We start from the raw sequence: 21,106 nt of genomic DNA on the forward strand, positions 1-21,106 counted from the left end.
TAGACATGTGTAGTTTTGTGGTATTAAAGGTAATGTCGCAAGATATAAGCTGCTCAAAGTAAAACTATTTTTGGCAATTGACTGATAGTGATTTTGTCATTGCTAATGGTGTTCATGTGATAATTACATATATGTAATCTACAGTTAGAGTCACAGTCATAAGCCTGGTGGAAGCTTAATAATTTAAGTCCAAATCAAAGATTTAAGAATGATTAAAGTAGGCTTCCGGTTTGACTTCCGTCGCCGTCAGACGGTCTTTCGAGACCGCCAGCCCCGTCGTCCGTAAAGAGCCGCCTTTACAGCTGAAAGGCGGCTCGAAAAACTCCATTTCCTTAAGAAAATGTGAGATAGAGCTGGCGAGGGCAGGTAGAGCCCTCTGCGAAGTCCCCAGAGTTTTTGTTTTACTCTTGGGGACGAAGCAGGATGAGGCTCTCTATTCCGCTCGCCGCTGCTCCGGGCTTCGGGAGAACTCTGCTTTTTGCAGAGCCAGGCAACGGGACCAAGCCATTCAATGAAAATTAACAGATTGTTTAAACAAATAGGATGAGATCCGGACTTTGGACCCTAAATCGCAAGTATTTTTAACAATTTTATAAGCAATCTTAAAAGCGAAGGAAAAAAAAGTTTAAAATGGCGACTGGCTGAGGCTTGAGAAGAAGAAAGCTGAAAGCGAAAGTCCTTCCGCCTGAATAGTTTAACAAGCTACATAGTAGCAGAAATAATAGCACTGGCTAGAATTGCAAAGAAAAAATTCTACTGTATGTTTCTTTCTTCTTGGAGATTTGATATTGATATTGTTTGGAGAGAAGTCTTTTTCTATAAAAAGAGTCTGTCTGTGTGGCAGGATGGCGTTAAAACTGACAAAGCCAGACAAACAAGCAGCGGGGGTGGGGTTTCCCCCATTTATAAACCACATGAACAAGTTTTGAATTTGCAGACTCAGAAGAATGGTTTTAACCTAAAAGAATTTGTCTTGGAGGAGATGGCAAGACATGATGAGATTGTGAACCAGAATCTTGAAAAATTCAGGCAGGAAATTAAAGAGTTGGTACAACAAAAATATGCCAATTTGAAACAACAATTTGTAACAGCTTTGAAAACTTTTTCAGAAATAGTTATAAAGATGGATAAAGATACTAACTTAGAACTAGAGTCTAAAATGGAGGAAGTTGATCATAAGATTTATAATTTGGACAATAAAATACAAAGAATTGAAAATGATTTGATAAATATTCAAGACAATAGCTCAGAAGTAAAGTCTAAAAAGGAAGCTGATCACGAGACTTACAATGCAGATAATATAAAACAAAGGATTGAAAAAGAAGTTACAATGATGCAATACAGGTCCATGGAATTTGCGATCAGAATGAGGGGATTACAGGAAAATAATAGAGATGATTTGAGAAAGATGTCTGCTGAAGTTCTGGCTGTAATTTTAAAGGTTCATCCTGAAGAGGTATCCTGTAAGATTGATAAGGCCTACAGAGTAAATTCTTGGATTGCAAAGCAGAGGCAGTTGCCTAGAGATGTGGTGATTTACTTTACAGATAAAGGAACAAGAAATGATATTGTGCAAAAATCTTTTAACTCTACTTTAGAACTGAATGGAAGAAAGATTTGGATATATAAAGAGCTGCCATCCAAGATGTTAAAAGATAGAAAGCAATTTGGATTTTTGGTGACTGAGCTAAAGAAACAAAACATCCCATTTAGGTGGGATGCTCCAATTGGTATAGTATTGAGATACCAAGGAGAAAGATATCAAGTAAATACTGTTGAAAGAGCGGAAGAATTTTACTACAAGGTTCTTAAAATGGATTTAACATCTCCATGTATACCATCAGTGTTAGGAACACAGGAGGGGAATAAAGGAATGCAAAATGAACAAGAGACTGAAACCCAGGCTAAGCAGATGGAGATGGAGATAATGGAAAAACAACAAGTCACAGAGGCTCCTTTGGACGAGCCGCTTTTGGATTCTCCTTTAAAGGTTATAGCTGGATTACTTACAAATACAAGAGAGGCGGCTTTGGATTTTAATGCGATGTTTCATCAAGTTACAGACCAGCAAGGATTTTTAAAATTGTTATTACTTTGAGTAGAAGAATGTTGTTGATCATCCATAATAGATTTCTGTCTTGTAATTGACAGTTGCCCAGTCCAGAATATAACTTTTTAAAAATGATAACCTATATGCTAAAAAAGAAAAAAACTTAATCTAAATTAACTTTTAAAAATCCCAAAGAAAGTAAAATAAAAAAGTAAATGGTGGGAGAGAAATTTTAATAAAAATAGCAGGGTAATAAGATTATATTTTATGATAGTAATAAATTGTGTATCAGCCATTTCCAATACACTCAGTGCTCCTTGCTTCTGCAAATGCCAATATTGCCAGAGAGCAGATGGATACTTTTTAAATGCAATTTAAAAATTCTGTAGCTTCCAGAAATCTTCATTATACAGATAGGGACTTAGCTCCCTCTATTATATTATAGGAAAGCTATAAAATTATTAAATTGAATAAATTTCAGAGGTCCCCAGGGCAATTATGAAAAAATTATAAGTTGATTTTAAAAAATTGAGAGACTAGTTGCTATACTTTGGGAGTTATATTGGGTATCTTATATAAATAACGTTGTGTCAAATTCATGTTATGATGTTTATATGGCTTTAGTTTTAAAGTCTGATAACCCTATTGTACAAATTCTTGGCTGATATCTCAAACCATGAGCTAAGATTTTAACAGCTACATTAGTGAGAAGGTTATAGAAAGTATTTGTGATGACCCGGGGTGTGGCATGAAAGCAATACAGACAGAGAACAGGTCTTACTCCCCTTTATTGCTCCAATTTTGCCCCCAAACGTCCCCACATTTACTACAAGTCATGGAGCAAAGCTCTCACATGAACCTTCAGCAGCCTCTGGCTGCGAGTAGTCCAGTAAGCCAGGTTGGCCAAACAGTAACGAGGGCCAACAGTCCAATAAGCAAGGTTAGCCAAACAGTAACCAGAATAAGAAGTTCAGCGAAGCAGGCAAACCGGGCAAGCCCCACAAGACAGAGCACACTATTTTCCAGTGCACTGCTCCTGCAATCCATGGCTGGGTATTCCACACATGCATAGTTGAATACTGAGTGAAGAATATTCAAATTCCTTGTTGGTTTCCGCCCTCTCTGTGCTATCCTCTCCAGTTCATTTCACTCAGTAGTTGTGGGAACTAGTGTGAAATTGTTGCTCTGTGCTATTTAGCTAATTAGCTAGCTTTTACTACTTTCTTGATATTGTTTTTCTTTTTAATATTTTTCCTGTGTTAGTGTATTTGAGTTAGTTAATTTTTGTTTGGCTGGGGGCTGCTTTTGTTTGTAATTTTTTGCTGCTGTGGGGAGATAGCGTGCCTGGGGCTCCAGGCCGCTCTACCTCATTTTGTTTTATCAAGGATCGCAGTGTTTCTTCCGGATTCTGACCCGGCTGGGCAGATCGGAAGTCGTTTTAGCCACAGGCGGGGGTGCTGGACAACCGGTGAGCTGGTAAAACCGCTACCATCGCAGCCCCAGCTTTCGTTCCTTTGATTTTCGGCTCCGGAGTTAATGCCCAGGCTTGCGGCACACTCCGAGGCTCCCAGCTGATTTTCGGCGCCATGTGAGTCCCTGTGACTGGGCGCTTTGCTGGCTGACGGTCCATTTGAGGTGCCGGGGGTTGCTGAGCTGCAGGACTGCCATCATCGCTGCGTGGATCAAGGAAATTGCGGTCAGTGTGCTGGGAGTCGTCATTCTTGGTGCGGAGGCTGGTGCGGCTGCCATTTTGAGGCAGCGATCATGGCGGCCACCGTTTTGTTTTTCTTCACATTCCGGATCGGAGTGAAGCCTTTGGCAGATTAACTGCGTGGCAAGTCAGGGTGAGACCCCGGCCTCTGGGCAAGGCATTTGAGGGCTCTTGTGCCTAAGCCTTATTTCCTTGCTGGCGTGTGGTGACTGTTTGCCTCTTTGCCTTGTCTGTGGCCTTATTGGTTCAGCCTGAGTGGGGTGTCAGTTTCCTCCCCTCCGGTTCTCCTGGCTCTTGGAAGTTGGGGGGGGAGTATAAAATGGTGGTTATTCTAATTTCACCTTAACTTATGAATTGTTTTTTAATTTGTTCCAATTTGCCTCATCTCTTGCAGGCTACCTTATAATAAGTATGGCTGACCCCAACCTTTCTTCTGATTTGGAAAACGAATCCAGCCCTCCTAGGGAGGTGGCAGCAGCAGGCACCAGGGGGACTAAGGCCAAATCCAAGAGTGCAGTCCCTAGGGCCCTCAGGTCACAGTCCAAGCCTTCAGCTACAGAGGAGAAAGGCGCTCTCAGACGCCACAAGGCATTAGAACGACAATGTGCCAAAGCCACTTGCACCTCCGCAGCTCAACCTGCTCCTCCACTTGTGTCTGCTCCAGTGTCCTCACCTCCTCCTGTGTTTGGTGACAGACTACACCATTTGCCACCAGAATCTCTGGAACCTGATGCTGGTGTGGTTCAACCTGGTTCAGACAGACCTCTGAGCCCGGAGCCTCATCTTCCTGATCCGGAGGTGGACATTGCTCCAGAGTCTCCTGTGTGCATTCATCCCCCTGCGACTGCTCAGGCTGGTCTGCCAGCCTCTACCAGCTTGGATGTGCAATTGAATCTTCATTCTATGTTGTCAGATGCCTTGGCCAGGATCTTGGCAGCTGGCCTTCAATAGAATGTGGCTCCGGGCCCCTCGACTTTTACTCAGCCCACAGTGCAAGGGCGAGGGTCTGACAGACCTACTACCTCAACTAGACGGGAGTACATTTCCAGTGAGGAGTCTGAACCTGAAGCGGAGTGCCCTGAGGAGGTGGAATTTTTGGAAGATGAGGTCTTTCTCCCTGACCAGCCTGTTTTTACTGGTCTGTTTAGGCCTTCGATCTTTAAATCTCTTCTTCATAAGGCCAAGGTCACTACCAAATTTGGTCTGACGCCTTCAACAGCTGAGGGAGATACCTCCTCCAAGGTTCTTCATGACCCTCTGTTCCAGAGTGCTAAACCTGAGAAGGACGTGATTCCTTGTCCCCCTCTCTTTTCGGAAGTGGTGCAGAGTGGCTGGGCTGAACCTGGTTGTTTGACAGCACCGAGTGGCTTGGACAAAAAACTTTACTGTGCTGCTCCTGAACTGGAGGACCTCTTAACTTTGCCTTCGGTGGACGCACCGGTAGCTGCTCTTGCCTCTTCGTCCGTTCTTTCCGGTGACATGGTGGATGGCCTCAAATCAGAGGATAGGAAGGCTGAGCTGGTGTTCAGAAAAACACACCAGGAGGCTGCCTGGGCTGTAAAAGCAGCTACTTCTACATCTTTCTTCACCAGGGCTTCTTTGCTCTGGTTGCGGCAACTCCAGGAGTGGCTTCCTCCTGAGGACACGAGACTCCATCAAGATGTCAACAAGCTGGTAGCTGCGGCAGAGTATTCGGCTGATGCTTCACTGAATGCCGCTAAATTCGCTTCACGCGCTCTCTTGTCGACTGTTACATTTTGCCGTCTTTTCTGGCTTCGCAATTGGAGAGCAGATGCAAAGACCAAATGGAAGCTGGCCGCCTCACCCTACAAGGCTCCAGATCTATTTGGTGCTGCGTTGGAGCCTCTTCTGATCGAAGATAAGGACAAACGCAAGATCCTTCCTTCATCTTACCGTCGTCCAGAGCGTAGATATACTCCATATATCCAGAGGCAGTCCTTTCAGTCCTTCTCGGCCTCGGGGGGAGCCTATCACCAATGGTCCTACGCTCAGGGGGCGGATCAACCCTCAGACAGGCAGTCCTTTCAGGATTGTAGCTGCAATCAACCCCCGGCCAAACGCCCATTTAGGGGTTCTGGTCACAGATCCTTCCGGAGAGGGAAATGACTCAAGGCCATCGGCTCCCATTGGTGGTCGCCTTCAACCGTTCCACCACCGTTGGGAAGCCTCCACAAACGAACAGTGGATCCTTCGCACTGTCTCACAAGGTCTTTGTCTGGAGTTCCACTCTACCCCTCCCAGTCACTTCGTTCGGTGTCCAGTGCCCACTTTGGAAGCAAGGAGACATCTTATGGATACCGAACTTCGTCATCTTCTGTCTATCAATGCCCTCGAGCCAGTGCCAGCGAATCAGGAGGGGACAGGATTTTACTTCACAGTGTTCCTGGTGGTCAAATCCTCTGGGGGCTACAGGGGGATCCTGAACCTGAAGTACTTAAACAAGTTCATCCTATATCGCAGATTCAAGATGCAGTCCCTGAGGTCCATTCTGGCGTGCGTCAGGCAGGGAGATCTGTTACAGTCGGTGGACCTAAAAGAGGCATACTTACATGTTCCGATTCATGCTGCCCATCACAGGTACCTGCGCTTCGAATACAATGGTCTCCACTTTCAATACTGTGCGATGCCATTTGGACTGTCATCAGCCCCAAGGACGTTTACCAAGTTGGTGGCGGGGGTGGCCGCACAGCTCAGGGTTCTTCCGGTGCGCATCCTTTGTTACCTGGATGACATCCTTGTTCTATCCACCTCCCCAGGTCAGGCGAAGTTGGACATCAACTTGGTGATCAACGTGTTCCAGCAACATGGATTTTCGATCAACAGAGAGAAGAGCCATCTATCGCCTACGACTCGATTGCTTCATCTGGGGCGATCATCGATTCGGACAGGGGCCATGTGTTTCTCTCCCCGGACAGGGTTCAGAGCATCACCATGTTGGTGACCCAGGTGACGTCTCAGAGGACCTCCTCTCTGCTTCTCCTTTCCCAGTTGCTGGGGAAGTTAGTATCTTGCATAGCCATCGTTCCTTGGGCACACAGACACAGCCGTCAACTACAGTGGTTCCTGTTACGTTATCAGAGATCAGGCCGGGGCACTTCCAGGGATCCTGTTCCGGTTCCTCCTTGGGTGCGCACGTCTCTTCGTTGGTGGCTGTCCCTGGCTATTCTGAAGGGCTGCACGTTCCTAGAGCCCGATCGTCTCGTCGTAACGTCAGATGCGAGTCTACAGGGGTGGGGAGCCCACCTGCTCGATCACATGACTCAGGGTCTGTGGTCCCAGGAGGAGAAGTCTCACAGTATCAACTGGTTGGAGCTACGAGCTGTCCGCCTGGCCCTTCGCCAGTTTCAGCCGTTCTTGGAGAGGCGCCATCCTGGTCCTTATCGACAACATGACCACCAAGGCCCACATGAACTGAGAGGGGGGTACTCGTTCAGAGTTCCTGATGGTCGAAGCGGAGAAGTTACTGACCTAGGCGGAGTATCACACTCTATCGCTCAGGGCGGACCACATCTCAGGCCAGGCCAACGTTCATGCCAATTGGCTCAGCAGGGAGCAGCTAGATCCAGCGGAGTGGTGCCTTCACCCTCGAGTGTTTCAGGAAATTGTCCAGAAGTTCGGCAGGCTTCTGGTGGATCTTTTCGCATCACATCAGAACACTCACCTACCCAGATTTTACTCCCGCTTCCCGAGCGCGGGTGCGGAAGGAAGCGACGCTCTCCGCTGTCCCTGGCCCCCTGGCCTGCTTTCCGCCTTTCCGCCACTGCCTTTGATTCCAAAGGTGATTCGGAAACTACTGCGAGAATGAGCCGAGGTTCTACTCATCGCCCCTCTCTGGCCTCGCAGAGCCTGGTTCTGATGACCCTCTCCATCTCTTCATCGTGGATGATTCCGTCGCACAAGGTCTCTCTCAGCCAGGGGGTCATCGTTCACCCGGATCCGCAGTGGCTGACCGTCCGGCATTTGAGAGGTCCTTGCTGAGGAAGGACGGGCTGCTGGAGGCCATGATACGCACCATCCTGTTATCGCGCCGGCCCTCAACTATCCGTATTTATGAGGTGTCCTGGAAGCCGTTTTCCGTTTGGTGTTCACACAACCATGTTGATCCTACTATGGCTGAGATCACCGAAGTTCTTTGTTTCTTGCAGGCAGGGCTGGACAAGGGCCTGGCCTCTGCGACTTTACGGTGCCAGGTAGCTGCTCTGGCTACAGTGTTGTCCTGGGATCCAGGATGCCCCTTGTCTCAGGACCTGAGGATCAAAGGTTTTCTTCATGGAGCAACTGTTCTGTCTCCGCCGGTTGTTCACTGTTATCCTTCCTGGGACCTGCCCCTGGTTCTCCAGGCTCTTACTTCGGACCCGTTCGAGCCCTTGAGTTCCATCAGCCTTAAGTTTCTTTCCTTCAAGGTCGCATTCCTCCTTGCTATCACGTCTGCCCAGAGGATTTCAGAGATTGGGGCGTTGTCTGTGCGCAAAGACCTCTGCATCTTTCATACCGACAGGGTGGTACTCTGGTTGGACCCTACCTTCGTACCCAAGGTGAGCTCTTTGTTCCATCAATCCCTAGAGCTCGTCTTGTCGGATTTCTGCCCGAACCCTTGTCACCCTCTGGAACGACGCTGGCATATGTTGGATGTCCGTAGGGCACTCCGTTGGTACCTCAAACGTACGGCTGTTTTCCGTCAGACGGAGGCTCTCTTGGTGTCCTTCCATCCATCTTCCATGGGACGGAAGGTTTCTTCTTCGTCGGTGGGCCGCTGGATCAAAGCCAGTATATCTACAGCTTATGAACGCCAGTCCAGACCGGTGCCAGGCAGGGTCTTCGCCCATTCCACCCGCAGCGTGGCTACCGTGGCTGCGTGGGCTACGCAGGCTTCCATTATGGATATATGTCGGGCAGCCCCGTGGTCTTCTGCCTCACCGTTTATTTATTTACAATAAATGGTTATGTAAAAGGGTGTCATCCCTCAAATAACATTAGACTTTTGGCTGATACTAGTTTTATATTTTCATAAACTTGAATAATCAATTTTAGTTTAATAGGATGGAGAAAAATCCCTACATATAATGCTTAAGTTTTTGATGTCAGTAACACATCAAATGTAGACTTCCAGCAAAAGTTATTTAATGAATAATAATTTAGTATTCTAATGTTTTGCAAATGATAGAACTACATGTTAAATATTCTTGGTATGTACTGAAATGAAATAAGTTAAGTATTACATGAATTGGTAAGAAATTCTTGCTGGATATAGGTAAACATTCTCTCTTGCCCATAATCTGTTAAATCCCTGGGGGGCTATTATCCCAGGAAAATATGTTGATTTGGTAAGGTTATTTCTGTGTCATTAACCAAATGGAAAACAATATTAATAGGTATCTGAAACTATCAAATTTTATGGAGACGACATAATGTGGGGAAAACGATTGTTACATCAATTTTTAAATACAGGTAGTCCTTTATGACCACAATTGTGCCCAAAAGTTACATTTACTAAGTGAGTTTGTCCCGGTTTACGACTTTTCTTGCCACATTTGTTAAGTGAATCACTGCAGTTGTTAAATTAGTAACAGGGTTGTTAAGTCAACCTGGCTTCCCCATTGACTTTGTCTAAAGGTTGCAAAAGCGGATCACATGACTGGGACACTGCAGCCATCGTATATGTGAATCAGTTGTCAAGCAGCTGAATGTAAATCATGTGACCATGGGATGCTGCAACAGTCATACGTGTGAAGAATGGTCATATGTCACTTTTTTCAGTGCCCTTGTAACTTCGAACAGTCACTAAGTGAACTGTTGTAAGTTGAGGACTACCTGAATTTTTGGGGAACATTGCTTATGTTTATTCCACTGAAATATTTTAAACAGCTTATTAAATTTATTTAATACATTTATTTATTAATTTATTAAATTTACAGTATTTTTTTTTCTATGAAAGAAATACATATGAAATAAACAGGATTTTTCCAACAGTTTTTGTATAATGATGGTGGTGTTCATTTTCTTGAACATACATTTAAAAAGGGTGAGTTGCACCTGATATTTCGAAGCCAATGAACATTGTTGTGGATGCTCCTCCTTAACTTATCCAGTGTCTTCATTTTCTTCTGATTCTTTCAATTTGGCCAAGAATATTTTTTCCATATGATCCACTTATGTCATATGTCCAAAGTGTGTGATTTCCATGTTTTTAATGTTCCATGTTTTAAATGTTAGTAGTCTTGTAATTTCTACTGTAGAGTATGTAGGGTTTATTTTCATAATATACTATATGTTTACTAATTTAATAATTAATTGAATTGCCATAGGAAAATATGTTTCTATGTTACATAGAGTAGAAATCTATTCTTGTTAGATCCCTCAGCAGTAAAATCTTTAAGATGCATACTGCCAAGCACCTACATAATGAATTTATTATCTGCCAGTAGATGTCAGTCAAACATTTATTATCCACTAGTTTGAAATCTTCTAGTTAATAATGACTTGAATACAAAAGTAAAAGTTTTACAAATTATAGGAATATTTCACATTAATGACCAAGCAATTAAATTTTCCAGAAATTTATTCAGACTATATGTTAAATAAAACGAGTTGATGAAGTAACAAACTATAATGAAAAAGGATTAAAATACAATTTAAATAGGTTAAATTGGCATATAGGAGGTGTTATTTAAACTTAATCCATTAAATTTCATTTATTTTTTCCCTAAGATTATCACTTCCTGTATATTAAAGTGGATTTTAAGAAATGCAGCAGAAAAAATTAAAAGGAAAACTTTATTATATTGCCAAATTTTTGCATGTACAGCTCTAGGTTTTGTGGTATAGGCCAAGAATGAGCCTTTAGGTCTGGTAGATGTAATTTTTAAAATGTGGACAAGACTACAGAAAATAGCTCTCTAACTGGAGGTAGCTATTCATAAAATAACTGCTACCCAGGAAACAGTAGTGTATTTGCTTCATTTAATTTCTTCCAATCTGCCAAGATAATACCTATCAGTTCCACTTGTCTTTTGTCCTTTTTTTTTTCCTGGTCAGACGGACATATTTCCAAGTAAAGCATCAAACTGCAGCCACACATCATTTTATTAATACATTTGTATAAATAAAGATGGTGCTAGAAACTGCTAGTTGGGTTATCAGCAAGCATCCTGTTCTTATTCACTGAACCTGAAAATAAGGTCATTGGGATGCCAGAGGGGTTTCAGAGGGCATCAAGTTGTCTTTTACTGCTGAAGAATATGTCATAAACATTTGAAGCATTTATTTTTATAAATATTCACAAATGGAATATTTCAAAAAGTTCTGCACGATAAAAGTAGCATTTTAATGTGTAAAGTTATCTCAGACTGATAATGTTTGCAAAATTACTTTTGTACTCAGCTTCCTATATGCCAGGAATGCCAAGTGGAATCTCTCCTTTTCCTCCTGGACAACCTCCTAACCCAAGGTAAAATAAATCTGCTTGCACGGTAAGAAACATAGTGATTTGATTATGCCCTGTTGTGCTATTTCTGAGATGGAATCTTAGTCTAAACATATGTTTCAAAAATATGCACACTTCCGAATGGACCTATGAAGCTTTTCTTTTTGAGTTACTACTTATTTAATAAGTTTAAATCAGTGAATTGTTTAAATAAATTTACCGGTAACTTTATTTTGCTAATTTTTTTTTTGACAATAATAATCTTCAGAAAGTAGATGTTGCTTGATCAGAAGGTTGGACAAGATGTGTTACTTCATTTCCAGTAGGTCCACCTTTAGAACTTTGCATATTGGGTAGAAAATCTGGAGGGAAATCTAAAACCTCATTTGCATATCACACTTAAAATGTTTAAGCAGCAAGCTTGTGATCTATTTGGATATGGTAATTCTTTCTGCAGTCACTCAGAGAAAGAAGGCTTCCATTTTAGTTGTGCATGTTTTTGAAATAGCCTTTATGTCAGCTGCATCCTAAATTAACCTGTACATCATGATTTGAGATAAGTGGTTTGCAAGAAAAGCCAGCAGACATTTAGGAGGGGCATCATTCCCCTTTGAGGAAAGGTACTCTTAGTGCTCAATTGAACAAGCCCCCCTTTTTTTCCTTCTCTCTCCTGTTCTTCTAAAGAAGCTTTCATCACATGCAAGAAAAGTTAGGCTAGGTTACTTCTGCATTAACTCCTGTAGTTGGTCCAGAAGCCAATTAATATCTTCTTTGTATGCATGCTTTTTTTATATTTTCACTGCAAGCCCAGTCTCTCCAAACCTTCTTGAAGCTTGTATTCAATAGGAATACATTATTTTCACTGGATCTTCCTTATCACCTTTCATGATTATTGTGTTTTAAATGTGATCCTTATTCCCCCTGATCTATTCGCAAGGCCAACTATCATTTGGCTATCATTCCCAATATATGTTTTTAACCTGCTTCAGTTGCGTTAATAAGCCTTCCGAACTTTTCTCTGATATTTGGATTAATGCCAGATTTCCCTTAAACGGGTATGGTTCAGTGTCAGAAAATTCATGTATGTGTATTGAATTCATGTATATGTAAGGCACAGGTGTCTGTGAAAATGACTGTGCTCTGTAACAGAGATCCTTGTCCCGGTTCTTGCTGCTATGCCACACTAACATGCAAATGCATATGTAAATGTACACAACAAGAAGGCAAATGAGGTTCCCATATGTGAGCAGTTCTCACATGTAGGTCTAGGGATAGAGTCAGCAGTGGATGCTACAGAAACAGTACTGGGAAATGCAAGGCTATTCCTTTCCTTATGAATTTCTGAAATGTATAAAGGATGTCTCAAATTTGTGGCTTTGCAGTAAAACTAGAACATTTTTACTACTGATCATGCTGGATTACATTGCTCAGCCTTCTAATTCAGCAACATCCAAGAACTACAACACTAGGCAAATTTGAAGTATTTTTTAAGGAAGCTAAAGGCTGCATTATTTGTATTCATTTGAATATTCTTTCATTTTAATTATTAATTAATGGCTACACAATTAGGTGAATTACTAGGGATGTTTTCAGTACTTACGGTCTTGATGTAAATCCGCAATATACTCAGTTTATTGGTTTTCTTTGTCCTCCTGTAGCATTCTGTGTACTTTTCTGTTAAAAAGTAGCAATTCGTTTTGATCACCTGTATGTGAAATACAGAATGCAAAAAAACAATTTTATCTTCTGGGAGATATAGGAATCTGCTTGGAGTCATGCTATAATTTAAAAGATTACACAGTTTTCTTTTCATGAAAGTAACAGAGCAGAATGAAAACAGTTAGCAAGAGACTAAGCCTTGAATAGCTGAGTTTGGTGTCTTTCCTTAAAATGTTTTGAGCACAAGTTTGAAAATATAATATTAATTTATAAAAAAAAAACTAACATGAAGTAGTGTTCAAACATATAAGCATCAATGCATTTGTCACTAGATTGAATAGTAATCTGATTATAGCTGAATCCATTAAGCTTCAATAATCCTATTTTATTTTCCCTTTCATTTCCTGGTCAAGTGGTTATCCAGGCTACCCTTATCCTGCACCTAGTGGGCCATTTCCAGCAACAACCAACACACCACATTATCCTTCTCAGCCTCCTGTAACCACTGTGGGTGAGTAATTTCAAAAGAACCATTTCAAAGGTGGAAAACGAGATTTGCATCTGCAAAAGTACAAACCAAAATACTTACATTTACAGAAATGGTTAATTTGACATTAGCAACAAAAGAGACCTATGATAAAAGCAGTATTTGATTTTTTTTTTACTAATTCATATATTACATGTATTGTTTTTGCTCCAATATTTGATTTACAAAACAATGAATGACTTCCCGCTGTTTCACTCATGAAGAGTCTTTATTTTTAATTGATTGCTGTATGTGATAAAAATTTTGTATGTGTTTGAAACTGTCATCTTAGCAAGTCGAAAATGAATTAAAGCTAAAAAGCAAATAGAACAAAATTACGTAATTGTTTTATTCTCTAATCTTATTGTGGGCAGCCAATCTTAGTTTTGACATTTAGATTTTGGGAGAAGTTTTAACATGCTAACAAGTACATAGGGAATACCAAGAGTATAATCACTACAATGCAAATAGTGATGCTGAAGCTAAATATAGTATAGTAAAGAATATAATTACAGATAAACATAGGAAACCTTGACAGTCAATGTTGCTGAAACTTTGTTTGAATAGGCTTGAAGTTAAGTATCTTCAATATGTTCTTCAATGCATTTTCAGGCCTCCAGATCTCTATTCTTTATGTATTATTGAGCAGATATATCATGTTAGAAGTAGCATGAATATCCAGTTTCACGGGTAGATACTCAATAAATGTGTGACTTTTGTATGTAAATTTTACTTTCTGTCAGATAAAAATTCAGATCAGTGGCTGTTTTTTATTCCATACATGACTAAAAATTCCTTACTGCGTTGAACTAAATGGTGCATTTACAATTAAGTCCATTTGTAAAAAGTCCTAGAAATTTGGAAGCTTTGACCATAACTTGGCTGTTCATCTGATTGGGACTTCACCTTCCCAAGAAGTAAACAAAAATCTTGAAACTCAAAAATTTGTTTAGAAGGCACAGCATCATTTAGTACAGAGCGCAGTCCAGGACATGTTGACTCACTTGTAATTATATTTTGTCCAGCACCATTATGTAAGGTTGAAAAGCCAGAATGTATCTCCTCTTCCTATACAGCCAAGATTACCAAGGCAGCTAATGTAGAAAAAAAGATAATAATTAAGATTTAATTAAATGCCTAATATTAAAATAATTATAAAATTTTCAAAAAAGAGAGTAAATCTTAAACTAAGATAGACAGAACTAAATATGGCGCCCAAGACAAGTTATTCCCTAAATTGGGAGCATCATGGAAGAAGCCCCTCTCCTGCGTTCTGAACTCGTGTCTCAAAAAAAAAAAAAAAAAAAGGAGGACTTTCTCAAAGACTTTTGGGAGCAATCAGAGTGTTGCCCAACCCTTTAAATTATTCAGGTTAATCAGTATCTGCCAGAGCTATTTATTCATAGCTTTAAAAGTGGTATAGTGGATACTGGTCTGTAATTACACAAATCTTTTGGATTTAGGATTTTTTATAATTTTAAAAAAAATCTTGTAATTGCCTCTTTGAAGCCAGAAGATGGTCATTGTGTTTAAGCATGAAGATAGTCTTGGCTACTTTAATAACTGTGGAAATTTTAAAGGGGACAACAAAATCATCATGACCTTCACTTCTTCAAGATCTACAATGAATAGGCAACTTTATCTGCTGCTGCATTGTTCATTGTCTACTATTCTTCTCCACATACTAAAGAAGAAAATGCCATTCAGTATGGAAAAACAGCAACAGGTAGTCCTCAACTTACAACAGTTCATTTAGTGACCATTCAAAGTTACAAAGGCACTGAAAAAAAATGAGTTAAGACCGTTTTTCACACTTACAACCATTTCAGCATCTCAGTAGTCCCGTGATCAAAATTTGGATGCTTGGCAACTGACTCATATTTATGACAGTTCCAGTGTCCTGGGATCATGTGATCTCCTTTTGCAAGTCAAAATTTAACAACTGCAGTGATTCACTTAACAACTGTGGCAAGAAAAGTCATATAATGGCACAAAATTTACTTAACAAATGTTTCGCATAGCAACAGACATTTTGGGCTCAATTGTGATCGTAAGTCGAGGACTACCTGTATTTCGATCTGGCACAATAAGAATGCAAAGATATTATTCCTTTTGCTACCTTCACTTTACAGAATGCAAATATATGATAGTACTTGCTCAGCCTGAGGTTCCTGGGATTTCTTTATTGGAGTTCAGACTGTCATTCCTCCTATTTCATCATTTGCATCCACCTACTTAATCAGAAGTCTGTAAGAGAGGGAAGTATGCTTTGAATCAACAGTGTCCATTGCCTGGGATTATTTTGTATTCTACAGATCAAACAGGACTTTTTTTTTTGACAGTATTGCTCAGAGACTCAGGAAAAAAATGCATTTATGCAGTCATTCAGATCTATTAACTGCCTGGCACAGACACTTTTAAGCTATCATACCTGCAGAGATTCATAATCTTCTATGAACATTTCATACAGACTCTTTGAACCTCGTATTACCAACTCTTCTTGAACTGAATGCCAAATCAAGAATGTATCCTGTTCCATGTATGGAATTTGATATTAGTGAGGACAGGTGTTCCCAAATCTGGAAATACTGTACTGTTTCTTATTGGGTGACTTCAGCACATTCACTGAATATTCTCAAGGACAAGAAGCCTAGCAAAATGCAGAGACACCAGAGTGTCAGGTAGTTGAGGAAGAAAAGTCTTGGGAGACTCAAAATCATAATGGGCAATCTGTACTCTCGTCACACTTTTCTTTTATTGTTTTAAAGAGGAACCTAAGCATTTGCATGTAATTCAGCAAAACAATATTGATCCTCCTTCAAAAAGTTGTAACATGGCTTCGTGGATACATAACTATAAGAGATATAATTAAAAAAAGTATTTTATCTGCACTGCTTTCTCAACCGCTATCTGCCCTGCTTGATGATCTCAATTAACTCTGGCATTCAATTACTTTCTGTGTTTTTTGGCCTATGAAATTATATTTTGTTCTTATCTCTATTAATCTCTTAATTGTTTTGGGGAGGATTATGTCTAGGTTCAGTCTATCAATAATTGGTCACTCTGAATATTGAAAGCTAACAATGTTAACTGCTCTTTCAAGAGCTAAATGTGTACTAGAATCTTAATTTGGCAAAGACAGCTCTGAGTTGCTCTGGAAAATGTCAATAGATAGGGGGAATGGGGGGTAAGTATGGTTTTCTTTTTGTTGTTATATAACTTAGAGATGCAATCATTTATCCTGTAAACTGAATACACCAACATATTAGCAGTTGTTTGAAGTAGTGTTCAAATCATATTGGCAATATGGAAGGTTTTCGTGTGTTTATGTATAACGTTTTGATTGTTTTTACATGGAGCAATACAGAAAACTATTCTGGGTAGAGTTTTCAGAAAGGGCTTTGACCACAAAGTTTATGAAGGATTAATGTATGTTTGTTCTCTTAATAGCAGATGGCAGAAGAAAGCAGAAACAGGTATGGATTTGTGGTCATTCTTATGTTTTCTGGGCAGAAAAACGGGCACTTGAAAGAAGCTTTGGTCCACAATTGGGAATTCGACTGGAGGATGCCAAATTACATTGGCTAGGAAAGAGTGGAATGGTGTGGGATCAATTAGTACCCATCCTGTTGCATACACGACGGAGGCTAACAGATCCTGATATATTGGTGATCCATCTAGGAGGCAATGACTTGGGGACAGCCAGTAATTTGGATGTCATAAACCGAATGAAGAAAGATTTTGGACTTCTTAAACAGATATTCAAGAATACCATTCTGGTATGGTCTAATATCATACCCCGGAAAGTATGGACTCAAGAGATACCCCATAAAGTGATGGAGAGAAGCAGAAGAATACTCAATGAGGAAATGGGCTATTTTATACAATATATTGGAGGGACTGTGATCCAACATGATTTACTTGTACCAGATTCTCCTGGATTGTTCCATCTAGATGGTGTACTCTTATCTCAGAGTGGCACAGATATCTTCAACCTGGATTTACAAAGTGCTTTAGAAACTTTGATTTGATTTTTAATTGGAAGAAAAATGATACCCGTTACGTATTAACAACTGTGGACACTTTCTACAAATAGAGAAAGTTCTGAACAGCGTGGTAACATGAATTTATAGATAACACTTAGCCTATGATTTAGCTGGGTACTGATTGCTAATGCAGTTGTCTGTGACATTGCCCTATAATCTGCAAAGAATTTTTGTGGTAATGTGTTTAACTATTTTTTGCAAATACAATTTATTTTTTCATTTACTTTAATTCACTTCTCATGTACGTTGAATGAGACTGCCAAACAAATTGATCCTTGATTGATCCCATCTCCCCAAAGTGAATATAGCATGATTATATCAATCTGCTGTATAAGTAACAGTTTATAAAGCTGTTTCATGTGAGTCAAATGGGACTAATTATTAAGTGTTATCATATTGGGGTTAGGAGTTAGTGGGGTCATTCCAGTTCTCCTGTAGAAGTTTGACAAGCCCTTTTGTGTATGCTTTGAGAATCATGCACAAGGAGGGGAAAGGAAGGAAAATCCCATTACTCAAATGGAAGCCAGCTAAGGTGTACTGGATATAGCCCACTATTACCAATTCAGCATTGCACCTTAGAACATTTGTTCTGCTTTTCAAAAAGGGGAAGATTAGTTAAATATAATGGGAAGATCAAATGAAGATCTAGTTTCTGACACATTGGTTTTTGAAAATACTTTTCCTAGTTAAAAATTTAAGCATTCTATTTCACAATTGCATGTCTTATAGGCAGCAATTAGTGGCTGGTTTAAATGTAGTATTCCCAACTTAATACACATAATTTATTAAACTAGGAATACCATTTTAATCCCACACATTCTTCTCCACCTTTCTGCCTTTTGTACCAGCTTTGATCCAAATCACAATATCTGTTAGTATTGAACTGTGGTATAAAGTTATTTCATTTACTGAGCTCTTAATAATATGCATTGAACCATATCTCCCTATTTTGGTGTAATGGAAAATTGATTTAAAAAAGGGGGACTAAAGAATTGCTTCTCCTTTGGAATTGGTGGAGCAATTGTTCTAGCTATGACAGCTCTTAGACTTGTAAGAAGGGTTTCAATGATTCATTTTCCTAATGAATGCAAAATAGTATCATATGCTTCTTAGAGCAGTTATGATACTTGTAAAATGCTATTTTAAATGAGAGGGTCTACAGAGTATTGTTGCTATGGTTTTGTTAACTCTGATTGAATACATCTCTTGTGATAATTAAAATGAAATTGTAATTTTTTTTTCTGTTAATATTTCCCCTGAGATAACAAAACCCTTTAGAGTTTTCGTTTGCTGTGCTTGAAGAAAATCTTTCTTTGATTCCAAATGCATAAAGGTAGATGTTCTGCTTATCCCAAAGGTATTGTTGAACTGTTTGACAGTAGTTCTATAAGAGAACAATGCCACTTCATGTTTTGGTATCATGATCTGAACCAAAATTTGCTTTGAAGGATTGTTCAAGGGAAGTACAATTTTAGAAGTAAGTAAGGAAAATTTAATACAGAGATGTGTATTTTTTTTCAACCCCCCCCCCAAAAAAAACCCTGTGCAATAACAATTTGGTTATTAAGGAGGAAACAATTTTGCAAACAAATTAAATCAAGACTCATTTTGTGTTTCAATATTGAATTCAATTTACACTGCATTTATGTGGTATTGTGACTTTAATTTTCTTAACAAGCAAGAGGGAATTCACTATTAATTATTTATGTCGATTTTCTGTCATTTCTGAAGTGAGTTCCTTACTCAAAAGACTTCCAAGTCTGCTCATCCTCTAGGAGAGGGACTTTGAAAGCTTCATTCCATAATGAACTGAAAGACTGAAAGTAAGACAAGAGGAATAGAATGTAGAAGACTGAGGTGTGGAGACTACATCTTTTAAATATTAACTTCATAGAGTGAAACACTTGAGCAGATTTATTTTTTGTAATTTATCTTAAATATCTCTGAAGTTTCCAGCCAGATGAGGAAAATTATACTATCTGTGAGAGCAAATAGGACTGTGTTCAAATGTGTATGGCATGCTTCAATTTTTTCCAGTAAGGGTTTAACAGCACAACTGCTGGAAACAGCAGTTTACAGATTACCTTTTGTATATTTGCTTGTAAAAGAGCCTTTAAGCTCCAGTATTTTGTCAGGATTTATCTTTCATAAACTATTGACATTGAACATCCGTTTGAATCATCTGATTTCTATAATTTGGGGGGTTCTGTTTAAAAAATAATAAAACATTAGCCTTTGCTTTCTTGTACTGTATGGTATTAATGGGCATCTAGTAATATCCTGCAATTTATTTTTCTCCAAATCCTGTTTTTGGAGCCATTAACAATCATGTGCTGACATGGCACTTAGTCTAATATCAGATATACTGGAAATGGTTGCATTTTCAATTATGTTGGCTACCATGAAAATAAAGCAACCATGTGGTATTTTAAAAGCTGAAAGTAAATGTTGGTGCCAATATTTAATAGCCATTATTTATGGCTAAATATAATGGCTTTGATTCAAGCTTGTTTTTACCAGGACTTGAAAATGCCTTCTATTTGCACATGGTAGTCTCCTTATTTTTCCTCTCCAGATATTCATCCCTGTGCTCCACTCTTAGGATACATATTTGCCAAACTGGCTTTGTGCCGGAGAGGCGCTGGGCTCTGCAAAGAAGAAGAGACGTGTGTGTTTGTGTGTGTGTGTGTGTGTGTGTGTGTGTGACCTGTTTTACAAATACAGTGAATTATTCTTTGGAGAATAATTTGTTAAAATTATTAGAAGTAGGTGTTTTTCAGTCACAAATACTGAATATATATTTTACATTTGGTTAATATGTATAAAATCATTGAAACAACTAAAGTGTTTGTTCTCTCTTTGTGAATAAGCAATACTGCCATCAATAAAAGACCTACTATTGTATTTAAATATTAGGGAATAGTTTCTCTGTCCACAGCCAATAAGGTGTTCTATATATCTCAGATTTTGATAATACAGATACATTTGGCACATAATTACCTTCAGCAGTATGAACCTAGTAATATGTTTCATAGGATTCCCTGGGTGAGCATAGTTTCGCAGAGCTCTGTAGCACAGATGCAAATATTTTAATTCAGCATCACACTACTGGTTGGTACTAGTATTATTTTTTAAAGTTGTCAGTGTCCTTTGCATAAAAGCAAATGTAATTGTTATATGTTGTCCAAGTACCAAACCTCACAGGACAAGTACTTTGATATTCTACACTGGTAATGTTTCCTTGCATTGGATGACTCTTGTACTACATAATTTGAAGGAGCTATGTTGGTGATGGGATGAAAGGAAGAGATGTTGTGCATGCATAACATCTCGGACTTGGTTTCCGGCATTTCTAGTTAAATGTAACAGGTAGTAGAGTCAGACTACAGCCTGATACTTCAAAGAGCCTCTTACAGGCAGCCTGGCCAATGCTGGTATAAATGGACAAGTGGCTGGGCTTGTCACGGTTTCTCTGTGTACCTAAATCTCATCTGTAATGAGATCCCTTGTAGAGCTTTTGGTTCAGCCCATGTGAAAACTTTACAAATAAAAACCATTGTTTCCATCTTGAAATAGGTCATTTTGAACTTGAAACGGATTGGATTTCAAATGTTTTGTGTTGTTTATGAAGTCCTTTTAAGCTTATATTTGAAAGAGGGTGAAGAATAAT

General features: G+C 39.6%; 1 protein-coding gene across 2 annotated transcripts in view; it reads left to right on the forward strand.

Moving 5' to 3' along the window:
• The window catches only part of TSG101 (tumor susceptibility 101), a 40,559-nt gene that overhangs the window by 11,099 nt on the left and 8,354 nt on the right, over window positions 1–21,106 (forward strand). For both annotated transcript variants that reach the window (XM_070933443.1, XM_070933450.1), the window contains 2 exons: window positions 11,163–11,229; window positions 13,278–13,375. In XM_070933443.1, coding sequence (XP_070789544.1) covers window positions 11,163–11,229; window positions 13,278–13,375 — 165 coding nt within the window. The remainder of the gene's footprint in view (window positions 1–11,162; window positions 11,230–13,277; window positions 13,376–21,106) is intronic.

Source organism: Pituophis catenifer, unplaced genomic scaffold (assembly GCF_029215685.1).
Source record: "Pituophis catenifer annectens isolate HBS135680 unplaced genomic scaffold, rPitCat1.0.hap2 SCAF_1, whole genome shotgun sequence".
NCBI classification, from domain to species: Eukaryota; Metazoa; Chordata; class Lepidosauria; order Squamata; family Colubridae; genus Pituophis; species Pituophis catenifer.